Below are 12338 nucleotides of genomic sequence, written 5' to 3'. Positions count from 1 at the left end.
TCAAATGTACACTCCGGAGTTGGCCTGGGACACAGGGCTGTCTGGCTCGTTTCTGGAGTACCCATATCCATAGAGAACTGGTGTGTGTTGGGTGGGCTGGACAGCAGTGTAGGGTTTACCACTGTTCCCAGGAGGCCAGGGTGCAGACATTAGGCTGGCGTGGGCAGAGTTTCTGTGTATGGAAAGTCTCTCCAAGTTGCGTGTGGACAGCTGGGGCTGGTGGTTAGGCACCATGTTGTCACTGTACACCACGGGAAAATTAGGAGCTACAAGCTGGGGGTTGTAGAACACAGGCTGGTGACCTGCAGTGGTCACCGCCACAGGGCTGAAGGTTGAAGATGAAGAGTGCTGAGGGTAAAGGTTGTGGCCTGCGACGAGCGGCGGCTGGGGCAAGGAGTTGAGCGAGCTCGGGGTGGGCACGAAGGGATAGGCATGGGATACGTTTGAGCTGTTGGTCGTGTAGACGGGCTGGTACAGCTGGGCCAAGGCAGATTTCGAAGAAGATCGGCAGGACAGGAAGATCACGCCGGAGGCGAAGAGGAAAGCTCCCGTGACCCAGCCGATGTAGAGCGCCTCGCCCAATTCCCTGCGCTGGGCGTCCAGGAGCAGTGGGTTGTAGAAGTCCTGTATGATGACGTGAGCTGTCCAGGAGACTGGGATGATGACGCAGAGGGCGGCTACGACCTGCATTGCTCCAGCAACCCCAAGGATGAGGGATTTGAGGCGAGGTTGGTCCTGAAGGCAGGCTGTGCTGTCCAGGCCTGGGAAGGATGCCAGCAGGCCCAGGAAACTCAAAGCGACGGCGCAGCACATGAGGCCACGGGCTGCCTGAAGCTCTGGAGGCAGGTACAGCAGGGAGTCGTACACTTTGCACTGCATCCGGATGTTGGCCTGCCGGTAGCAGTTCATCCACAAGCCCTCCCAGCGCGACTCCATGACAATGATGTTCTCCTGGATGAAGGCCGTCACCTTCCACATGGGGAGACCTGTGGTTGCTGCGGCGCCCACCAGACCGATGACGCCCAGGCACAGAGCGATGAGCTCACAGGCAGCAGCCATTGTTCATTCCACTACACGTACAGGCTAGCCTGAAGGCCTGAGCAATGCCCACACAGGTTCTGAGAAAGATCCCAGACCAGGAGGAAGGGTAGTCCAGGAGGCAGGGTAAGCCACTAGTCACTAGGTAGAAACGGTATATCCCAGTCTCAGAACTGAATGGCAGGACAGAATATCCCTATGACAGTAACAAGAGGAACGTGCTGCCAAAGACTGAGTATAGACAAGCCAGAATTCGGTTCCTGGGTAAAAGCCAAGGAGATGCCACTCACCCTGGGAATCAGATGCCCCTTCCAGCTGGAACCACAAGCTCAAAGTCCAGAGAGATGCTGGGTTGAATGTCGCTTAGGGTTTTAAGTGTGACCCAATGTTACAGCGCAGTAAGAAACTGCGGCGGTCTCTGTGTGTGTCCTGAGCGCAAATTGATGGAAAGACTGCTGACCCTCACTCCCTCTCTGTTTTGGGAAGTGATCTGCTCTTTTTGGGTTGGTTGCTGAGGATGAGGGCTTCTAAGGCCTTGTTTGTTGTGCCTTTTTCATGTGGGTTGTGGCTGGGATTATCACTAACGCTTACACGAACTCTCGCACACTCTTTCACCATGCATATCTGCAAATTCTCATCTTTTATGTCATAATTCTCTACTTTCAAGGGTCTGAAGTCCACTTGCAATTCCAGGACTCACCACAAGTGGGAGGGTCTGTATTTGCCTGGCCACTTCAGATGCTACCTTCATGGATCCAGTTCACTTGAGTGTGGTAATATCTCAGTAATATTAGGACCCCCCCCCCCCAACCAAGACACAAGCTTCAGCAGCATTTATTTGATAATGGGGATTTTACTATATTTACTGTAGTATGTTCTTCGTTGTAGAGGTAGAAGATCTGATCACAAATGAAGGTTATCTCACAGTTGTTTTTTTATTATTTATTGACACAAAACCCACCCCCGCTGTTTTAATAATGGAAACTGGTTATAGGAAGAGTTGTGAGAGTTTCGGCCCTGTCCTACACCACAGGCCTCCTCACGTACCTCGTCTCTGAAATATGGAAATACAATAACCACTAATTTCCATATCTGACGTACTAGCCCATTTTCTCAACTCACAGTTGAGGGTTTCACAGTCAAGTCTTTGTTCGCATTCATGAAGCCTTGGAAGCTTTCTTTTCAGACCCTTCCAAAAACAATCCAAAACCTGTTGCCTAGCTCATCCATAAAGGGCTCTATACAAGTCAGTCCCACTTTTACTAAATGTTGACCAGCAGGTTGCCCTCCTTCCTTGTTCGGTTGTAGCTTTAAGCTGTAAGGTTTCTTTGGATGCACGGGTGTGTCTGCTTAAAGAATTTCAAACAATGGCTGCACACTGGTTTATGTTTCACCTGCTGTTTAAGTAACTTGGAGCCTGAGGGCATAGAGATCAGCAGTATTCACACAGCCTGAGCCTAACTGTTCTTCTAGGAAGGCGAGCTCCTTGGCGAACCACCAGAAAACACATCCCTCAGTATATTGTGTAAGGCACGTGTTTAACAACATATAGTCCAAAATTACAATGAATTCAGTGCTGACATAACATGTGTACAGGACATCATCTATGCTAGGTGATATGCTATCCCATAATCCAGCAAAATCTTGACAGTATTTATACAACAAACGATGTTGACATTTGAAATGTGTTTTTATATACACACACACGACTGTTATACTGTTATACACGTGCCTGAAGACATCCTCAGTTCTGAGAGCAGAAACTGAATTCCTGTAGTTTACACACATTTTCAGAAGACGTCCGGTGATTCCAGAAATCTGTACAGTTCATTAGTACGAATCAAATGGTCATTAATTGGTCACATCAAATGATTGTCTATCTGAAAGCAGAGAAGATAAGTCTTTTTGAGGTAAACAGAAGTGCATTTCCCCCCAAAAGCCACAAACACATTAGTACTAAGCCTCATGGTTAGTATTCACAGGTAAGCGACAGCACTGCGGACAGACTGCTGCCTTGACGGCTGGATAAAGGACTGCTGTCTGGAGGGCTGGATGTAGGACTGCTGTCTGGAGGGCTGGACAAAGGACTGCTGTCTGGACGTCTGGATGATGGAGGGCTCGCTGGAGGGGTAGCCGTAACTCGCAGCAGCCGGTCTTGGCTGGAAGGCCATTGGTTGTGGCTGGTAGGCAACATAGGGCACATTTCTGGTATAAGCATAGGGCTTCCGTTTGGGTTCCTCGTCCTCTAAGGAGCTGTGGCAGCAGGTGAATATACATCCACCCACAAAGAGCAGGGCAGCAGACACCCAGCCGATGTAGAGCGCTTCCCCCAGCTCCCGGCGCTGGGCGTCCAGGAGCAGAGGGTTGTAGAAGTCTTGGATGATCACGTGAGCCGTCCAGGAGACGGGGATGAGGCAGCAGAAGCAGCCCAAGATGATCATGGAGCCGGCCGCAATCAGCACCATCCGCTTGGCCCGGTCGTTGTCACGGATACAGGCGGTACATTTCAATCCCATGATGGCCACGAGGAGGCCGATGGCAGACAGGGCAACCGAGCAGCACATCAGGCCTCGGGCAGCCTGCAGGTCCGGCGTCAGGGCCAGCAGGGAGTCGTACACTTTGCACTGCATCCGGATGTTGGCCTGCCTGAAGCAGTTCATCCACAGGCCCTCGTAGCGCGTCTCCATGACGATGATGTTCTCGCCGATGAAGGCTGTCACGCGCCACATTGGCATCCCTGTGCTGGCTGCTGCCCCAATGAGGCCGATTAGCGCCAGGCACAGTGCCGCAATCTCCAGCGCCCCGCTTGCCATCTCTTTGGTGGTCCCGCTACTGTGCTCAAATGCTATGAGGAAGATACAGAGATGGATGTACTCACAAGTCTAGTTCACGTTTGGTTCCTCTGGCCTTTTTTGAGATTGCTGTGGTGTTCCTAAAGCCTTGTCAGATCATTCTAAGTTCTTGAAGCTTCTCCAGATTGCTCTTGGTTCCTGAAGCCTTATCAGATCACTCTTGGTTCCTGAAGCCTCAACAAACCTCTGTTAGTTCTTGAAGTGTCATCAGACTGCTCTTGGTCCCAGAAGCCTCGTCAGGTAAACACTGGGTTCCTGTTGCCTCGTCAAAGCACTCTTGCACACTGCTCTTCTAAACCACAAAGTCAATTTTAAGACAAATCCAAATGAAGAGGCAACTCATCTGAGAAGAGGAACGGACTGCTGCTATGCCACTAGCCTTGGGAGCTTGTTGGCATCCCAGCAGATGAGCTGCCGATCGCTGTGCACCTGTTTTGCTGCTCCCTCCCCTCTGGTCACCGCACTGGATAATAGGAGGGGTGGGATCTTGGAGTGGTTGCTATGAAATCGTATCCTCCTGTGACAATGTTTGAGCCTGCAGAGCAGCAGGAGGAGGAGCAGGAAGCAATGCTGTGCCATTCTCCACTCTCCACCAGCCTCCACCTGATGCTCTCTGCTTCATACACACAGCGCACAGTAACCTCGAGGACTCCTGAAAACGTGAAGCTGAAGTCAAACAGTAACATGGTGCATGATTGACTTTAGCTAATCTTTTACTTCGAAAATAATCCATGAGGTTTATTTTGTTAACACCGCCAATCCGTTTGAGATCTGGTTACTAGTCAAACCCACCATCGCTGGCCTGCTTTGTTGTCCCTGGAAGTTGTTGTTGCCAGGAGTGCTCATTATAAATTACAGTCCATGAGGAATGGGAGCAGCTGAGGCTTAATGAGTATGGAGAGTAGAACGTCACTTAAAAGAAATGGCAAAATCCAATGCAGTAATCACATTTCAATTTCCAGTTATTGATCGGTTGTAATTTCAGTGGAAAAAACTGAGATGCCAATTTGAGATGAAGCCAGGCGTGGGCAACAAGGGTATAAAGCCCCCCAGCAGCATTGAGCATTGAGCTGGAATGATGAATAGTGCTCCATCCAGTACTTTCGGGATGAATTGGGAAGTGGAGGATGAGGTGGGGTGACCTCACGTCCTGACCTCACGGATGCTCTTGTGTCAAAAAGTTTTCAATCAAATCCTCACAGCAATGCTCCAAAGCATTCCCTGGACAGTAGAGAAAGTTACTTCAGCAAAAGCAGGATCAACTCTTTTTTTAATACTCTTGATTCAGAAGACCGTTCAGAAGAAACAATGAATGAGCAGGTGTCCCAATACTTTTTTATACATATACCAACCAGCCATAACATTAGCACCACTGAGAAAAGTGAAGTGGAAAGCACTGATGATGATCTACAGTGCCAACTGTCAAGGGGTTTATGTATTAGGTGTATTGTTTATGTATAAGTGAGCAGTCAGTTCTTTTCAGAAGGTGATGAAGGTGTTAACAGCAGGTAAAATGGGCAGGTAAAAGTGATGGCTAGACGACAGACTGGGTCAGAAAATCTCCAAAACAATCAGGGAGGTCTGGTGGGGGTGTTTCTGGTATGCTGTGGTCAGTACCTACCAAAAGTGGTCCAAGAAACAACAGCTGGTGAACTGGAGACAAGGCTCACTAATGTTCATGGAGGTCCCACCTCACAACTTACATGATGTAAAGGTAAAGGTGCACGTATTTGTCACTGTACAGTGTACAGCGAAATGTGTCCTCCGCATTTAACCCATCTGGTAGTGAACACACACTCACACACACACACATGTGTTAGGGGCAGTGAGTACACACACACACCCAGAGCGGTGGGCAGCCAACTCCAGCGCCCGGGGAGCAGAGAGGGTAAAGGGCCTTGCTCAAGGGCCCAACAGTGGCAGCTTGCCGAGCCCGGGAATCGAACCCACAACCCTGTCATCGATATCCCGGCGCTCTAACCGCTGAGCCACCACTGCCAGATGCCAGATACCACAGGACAAGGAGGAGTACATGCCTCGAATAATCAGATCTGTTGTGGTGGCACAAGGAGGACCTACTCAATACCAATTAGTACTTGTTGTTGTTGTTATGGCTAATTTGTATTTACATATTCCGTCTATTCTAAAATTGAAGACTTTCCAAATGTATAGATGAAATATTCCTTGTAGAGAAACTTGCAGACTCAGACAACTTTACAGTGGATGTGTGATAACGAAACTAGGCATCGCCATGACTACAGCACCAAAATAGCCATGTTTATTTTACTATCCAAACCCACCAGTGAAACCTACACAAGTCTCCTTGAGTTTTAGGTGAAATGTTGATGATATTAAAATAGTGGAAAATAGTGGAAAACAAATAGGCCTTTTTAGGGACTATTTTTCTCACAACACCCTGCATGTATCCCTCCACCACTGTAACGATGTGTGATTGTAAAAACACACTTTAGACCCAAGATCTTCTCAGAATTCTGGTAACGCAGTGTCTCAGGCATCAGCCAGTGCATTTATCACCATTAGGTGTAATAACTTTCTCTGAGGGAGCTTTTGGAGGTTCATATGTTTGTGCCCTCAAAAGTGCAACATGGTTCTCAAGGTGCTCAAATATAGTGCAGTTAGGTTCCATCCCCAACAGTAAAGACCACTAGAGTGACATTTTTACACAGTAGCGATGCTTCAGACCAAATTGATGAGAAGTTAAGAAGCTGAGACCTCTTCTAAAGAACCAAAAAAGTAATGCTTAGCTAGTCTCAGCAGTTTCTGACATTGGACTGAAGGATGCTGTCCTCAGTTATCTGTCCATCAGTCACATCAGGGTGTTATGAAAACCAACTCTGCCTGTAATGGTTTCTCTTTTCCCTGTTTGCCTTACAGGTGTGTCTATAGGTCTGCAGCATCCGGGAACATTTGAGCCGTGAGCGCTGACAAACACACCGTCCCCCCCTGTTCAGAAAAACCACCTGGACTGGTTCCATCAGCACTTCTAAAAAATGTGATCAGATAAACCATCAGGTTGAGCGCCAGAAGAGAACACACATGACTAATGTCTTTGTGGTGTGAACAAGCAGTAGGCCGGAAATGTTAGTCTGTCTGTACATGTTTATTTATTTGCAATATTTTTATTTACTAAATATTTTTGGTTTGTTAAAAAAACACATATATCCATACTGTACCAGTGCTTACAAACGTAGTTTACAATTTTTAAAATACAACAGTTCCCCTGTTAACTCTGGCAAAATGTCCTTTAGGGAAACTTGTTGGTAGTTGTTGGACGTGTTCAGTTGTTTGCTGGCCATGTTGGAGTTTTTGCCTCGATCTTTTCAGTAGGAACCAGGGGCCTGATTTACAAAAGCTTGAGGAACTGTGGGATCTTCATAAGTATGTTTCTTAAATGCAATTCTCCAAAAAGTCTTAAGAAGTTCTCAAATACTCTTTTAAGATTTTGCAAATTGGAAGGAAAACAGAACCAAACAAAGCCTTCAAACAATTTCTCTAAACAAGAGCTAGAAGTGAATTTTTCTGAATTCCTGAATTTCCTAGTGGACAAGTGTGCGGCCGTCGTAAAGTATACAATTTTTTTATGGGATATTTTAAGAATCCCAGAATCATTCTTAAGTAAAAAATGAAGAAGAAGAATCAATCAGGATTTTGTGAGCATGAAATTAAGCAGAATTTCTTTCTTAAGACACTTCTGTGAGTCCGGCCCCAGCCCCTAAAAGGTATCCTTTCAAAACATCCAGGGAAACAATGATTCACGCTCACAGAAACCAAGTTTGTGAGTAAAATCAGAGCATAGAAAGCCTATTAGACAAGTTTGGGAACTTTGCCTTATTTTAATTTTTTTATTTGTTTGATATTTACTGACTTTTTAGGTAGAAAAACATTGCTAATGCTAAATGTGTGTGCTAACGCCATGGTACCAAGTGTTGATCTTCAACACTTGGTATGAAGAGCAGGTTTTGCCTGTATAGTGATTTGCCAGTCAAGTTAGGGCTGAGTCTCAAATGGAGTACTCCCTACGTAGTGCACTGTGTAGGTCATAGACAACTACTTTCACAACCATTATTTGGGTGCATAAGCCATAGTTTCCCAGTGAGACATGAACAAGATGTCTTTATGGGACATCTAGGTTTCAGCCTGAATGACAGCCCATCTGGCTGCTAGACAATGGAAAAATAAATTAACTGAAAGTCACATAAAAGACAACTTTTACAGTAGGGCAGGCTACCTGACACCTACACAGGCCTTTCATGACAACTGACGTAAACCTACAGTATAAAGCCTTATTCCAACGCTGCTATACTTTCAAGACATTTGAGATTCAGCCTAGGTGTCCCTAAACTTTTGGCACATGTGCCGTGTACTTAATCAAACAGTTCTCACAACTACAGAAAAAGTGAGTTGGATTCCACAGAAGAGTCACAGGGGTAAGAGTCCGTCTCTGCATAGTTGTTAAGTCCAAGAACCCCAAACCTGTTCTTTAAAAGATTCAGTAGACAGGCCGGCTGTAGGCCACAGACACTGGTGGTGGCGGGGCATTGTAAGCTGGCTGGTAGTTGTATCCTGGCTGGTAGGCGGTGTAGGCGGGTTGGTAAGAGTATCCAGGTTTGTAGGTGTAGGGAGCGGAGCCGGCCCGGTACAGCACCGCGTTCATGTCCTCCTTGTCCTGGGTGCGGGGAGCATGCCGGCACAACAGGATCACCCCAGCGATGAAGAGCAGGGCACTTGCCACCCAACCGATGTAGAGCGCCTCACCCAGTTCCCTGCGCTGGGCATCCAGCAGCAGTGGGTTGTAGAAGTCCTGGATGATCACGTGGGCCGTCCAGGAGACGGGGATAAGGGTAGCCAGACATCCGGCCAGGAAGAGGCAGCCTCCAGTCACCAGGACAACGTGTTTGACGCGCGGCCGGGAGTCGACCAGTCGGGTGCAGCGCATGCCGACGCATGCTATGATAAATCCAATGGTGGTCAGTGCCACGGCAGTGCACATGAGGCCTCGGGCCGCCTGGAGGTCCGCTGGCAGGTACAGCAGGGAGTCGTACACTTTACACTGCATCCGGATGTTGGCTTGTCGGTAGCAGTTCATCCACAAGCCCTCCCAGCGAGTCTCCATGACAATGATGTTCTCCTGTATGAAGGCTGTCACCTTCCACATGGGGAGGCCTGTCACTGCGGCGACGCCGACCAGGCCCACAAAGGCGATGACGAGGGCCACGACTTCACAGTGCATGGCCTCCCTACGCTTCTTCTTCTCCTTCAGCAGCTGCTCCTCGACCAGCGACTTGGCTGTCTGGTCGTCATAGCCCGTGTAGGCGCTGCCCAGGTAGGACTTGCCGGCGTACGTACGGTCACCGTAGGACTTGTCCACGTAAGAGCCGGCCGTGTAAGACATGGCGGCTGATACTTTTTAGAAGACAGGAGAAAAACTGGAGGGCTTTCTGATGAGACGCTCTCTCTCGCTCTTTCTTGTTGTCTTGTCTCTCTCCAGAATGAGAGACGGGAAGTCAGATGAGAAGGTTTTCCACCTCAAGAAAAAATGCACTGCTATGTGCTCCGACTGGTTTATTTGCATCAGAGGAGAAACTGGCAATACTTGAAATGTTCAAACAGAGACAGACACGGCTGGCATTGTTTGTCGTAGCAGACGAGGACCAAAAACACAAGAAAGTGGAACAAGGGTTCTTAAATACAATACTTGTTGAATGTTGTGGCAGAAATCAGGAATGAGGATATCATGTTTTGAACCCCATGAAGTTCATTGTTTAAAGTTCAACTCTATTTGCATTTATTCGCTTTAAGAATTGTCATAAAACATGTCTTGAGTGTCTGCTCTGTAACCAAGGCCTAGAAGGTCAATGACAGTGTGTTTGTGGGATATTGTGGTTCTTCAGATAAGGAATTTCCCCTTCTTGGGCAGCAAGAGCCTAACCACAGCGAGAGTTCAGGAAGTCCCAAGAACACATAGAGGAATAGACATACGTACCTACAGACTGTCTGAAGGCAAGATTTCAATACTTTCCATTGACTAATAAAGAAGTTAGGTTAATTTATCAGATAAAAAAGTCAACCCAGCAACAGCGTGTTAGCCAATGACGTTCTTTGCTTGCATACAGAATAAGAATGTCATGCGACTTCAGCTTATAAAACTGGATGTTTTCAGGAATTAAACTGGAGATCTTTCACAGAAACTGTGTGACCCCTCCCCCCCTGGATTTTCTCCAGACAACTTTGACTTGCATTTTGGAGATAATGTATTATTTAAAAGATCAAAAATCTTTTTCACCTTTATTTAACTTGGATGCCCCTGCAGATGGCATTGCGTGAGGATGATGAGGCTATAAACACCTGGGGTGTGTGTGACTGGGCTCAGACTTTGAGAAGAGTGCAGTGCAGTGCAGTAAGTGTCTCATTGGATGTGTGAAAAAATGCACAAAGCACAATGTAAGCTGATGGCATGAAAGCAGATGGCATGGCAAAGCATGATTGGCAAAAAGAAATGACTGCATCTGCAGGTGTATGGAAGTGTACGGTCATACGGATCTACCAGCAGTGGCAGAAATCCCAGTCTGGAGATGTTCTGGAGAGAACGGAAGTTCTCCTCAGAATTATAGTTCAAAGATTTCTCTGATAGAAGTCAGCTGGAAGAAGGCGTTGAAGCCCCAGCTCTGATACATTAGTCAACAGACGCCTGTGCCGGCCAGCACAACAGTGGGAGAGAGCGCCATCTATCCTATCCAGAGAGCGCAAGGCCAATTGTGCTCTCTCAGGCTCCGGCTACTGATGACGAAGCAGCATGACCTGAGAATTAAACTCAATAAACCTTCAGACGTCCTGTTTGGAACTAAAGTAGCAAAATTTGAACAATATTAGGAGAAAAATCGTTAAAATATTTTTTTCCGCAAACCAGTCCTTAATTTATTCGTTAGTGAAGATCGATTTAACTTGAGAAGATTAATAAAGGGCAGTACAACTGTCTACAAATAGCCTGAATGTTAGCTAAGAAAGGTCATATTACGTTTATCACATTAAAGGTGTTTACAGTCTGAGCTGTGTTGCAACTCTTCTGGCTATAGAGTTAACCTCAGCATCAGATAACGTACAGTACTGGGTGTTTACGGAACATGCAGTATTAAAGATCAGCCTGCAGATGGGAAACAGCACTGTGTGTGTGTGGTCACAGCTATCTGGGTGTTTTGCAGGTGTGCAGTGTAAATGGAGCTGAAAGTGTGTCATGATGATGTCTCTCTCACACACACACACTCATATTTACAGTGAGTTCTTTTCAGAGATCCTCCATCTTATCCTCCCTAATCCCTACAGAAGCAAAAGTAGCCGATTAGCACATTAGATATGCCCTGTCTTGGATGAATGTGTTCTCTGATGGTGAAGAACGTGAAAATTCCTTAATGGACCTGTGTTAGACTGATCTGAGAATTTTGAGCCACCTCAGGGGCAGAGTTAACACTTGGCCCAAATCCATAAGTCTGAACCCAGGACCGATTCTGTGCTCATTATGGGTGACTGTGCTGCTCTATACCAACAAGAGTCCTTGGGCAAGACTCTTTACACTACATTGACCCGCCTCTGTAAGTCGCTCTGAATAAGAGCATCAGCTTAATACCATAAATGTAATGCATTAAAAACGTTTTGGTCATCGGATCGCTTGACACCCCAGGAGTAAACACCCCCCAAGACGCACTGTGATCTGATTACGATCAGATCTCTCAGCACTTTCGGGGGAGGTCAGAGATGGGTCTCGTCCACATTTAAACGGAATGCGTTTCCTGTGATCGGATATTTTCCATCAGGAAATATGGCTTACCAGTAGATGAGAGCAGTACTACAGGGTTTGCTCCCTTGTGGTTTAAATAGTCAGTCAAATGATCTGATAGAGCCGATACAGGAATGTGAGAACCATCAATTGTTCCACCACAGGAAAGTAAAATCTGATCTCATCCGGTCACACTGGGGAATCTGGTCAAAGTAGACCCGAATACCATCTGGATACCAAACGCATGTCAATGCCAGATGTAAACAGGCCCACAGATGTCCCCAGGAAAAGGGCTACAACTGCCACCTTGCTAATTTCAAGCCACTCCTGAACCAGAGACAATGCTCAGTAGTCCAATGTGGTCCAATTATCAGATTTCATTTGGAAATGAAGGTGGTGTGAAAAAATACAAAAATAAAAATGCTAAAAAATAAAAAAAAAGGAGACCCCTGCACACCCCCGGGCCCCAGTATGACCAAAGAATAACTGCAGGCTTGTCTAACTAAAGGCTTGTTTGTAGTTCTGCAATAAATCACATGAATGTCTAATGTCTAATTTCGTATTTTACCTCATTTTCTACCTAATTAGGTAGAAACTCAATTACCCAACCCTCATTAATGTAAACTGCCCCTATCACTGCAGCTATGCTTTCAAGG

The 12338-nt window shown here is 46.7% G+C and overlaps 3 protein-coding genes across 3 annotated transcripts; all 3 read right to left on the bottom strand.

Annotated features, from left to right (window-relative positions):
• LOC140565450 (claudin-8-like) lies at nucleotides 1-1059 on the bottom strand. Its single transcript, XM_072691366.1, has one exon. It carries the CDS (start codon nucleotides 1057-1059, stop codon nucleotides 1-3), a length of 1059 nt encoding a protein of 352 aa, XP_072547467.1.
• Nucleotides 1060-2992: 1933 nt separating this feature from the next.
• Nucleotides 2993-3881, bottom strand: LOC140565449 (claudin-8-like). The gene has a single exon (XM_072691365.1). The coding sequence runs from the start codon at nucleotides 3849-3851 to the stop codon at nucleotides 3015-3017; it is 837 nt and encodes a 278-aa protein (XP_072547466.1). The 5' UTR covers nucleotides 3852-3881; the 3' UTR covers nucleotides 2993-3014.
• A 4519-nt stretch (nucleotides 3882-8400) lies between these two features.
• Nucleotides 8401-9303, bottom strand: LOC140565448 (claudin-8-like). The gene has a single exon (XM_072691364.1). It carries the CDS (start codon nucleotides 9301-9303, stop codon nucleotides 8401-8403), a length of 903 nt encoding a protein of 300 aa, XP_072547465.1.
• Nucleotides 9304-12338: the final 3035 nt, after the last annotated feature.

Source organism: Salminus brasiliensis, chromosome 11, assembly GCF_030463535.1.
Source record: "Salminus brasiliensis chromosome 11, fSalBra1.hap2, whole genome shotgun sequence".
Classification (NCBI taxonomy): Eukaryota; Metazoa; Chordata; class Actinopteri; order Characiformes; family Bryconidae; genus Salminus; species Salminus brasiliensis.
Note: the sequence above shows the minus strand (reverse complement) of the source record. Positions and strands in the feature narration are given on the sequence as shown.

Bases quoted from the DNA above. Each gene is read 5' to 3' on its own strand.
- LOC140565450 (XM_072691366.1), bottom strand. From the start codon at position 1,059: ATGGCTGCTGCCTGTGAGCTCATCGCTCTGTGCCTGGGCGTCATCGGT.
- LOC140565449 (XM_072691365.1), bottom strand. From the start codon at position 3,851: ATGGCAAGCGGGGCGCTGGAGATTGCGGCACTGTGCCTGGCGCTAATC.
- LOC140565448 (XM_072691364.1), bottom strand. From the start codon at position 9,303: ATGTCTTACACGGCCGGCTCTTACGTGGACAAGTCCTACGGTGACCGT.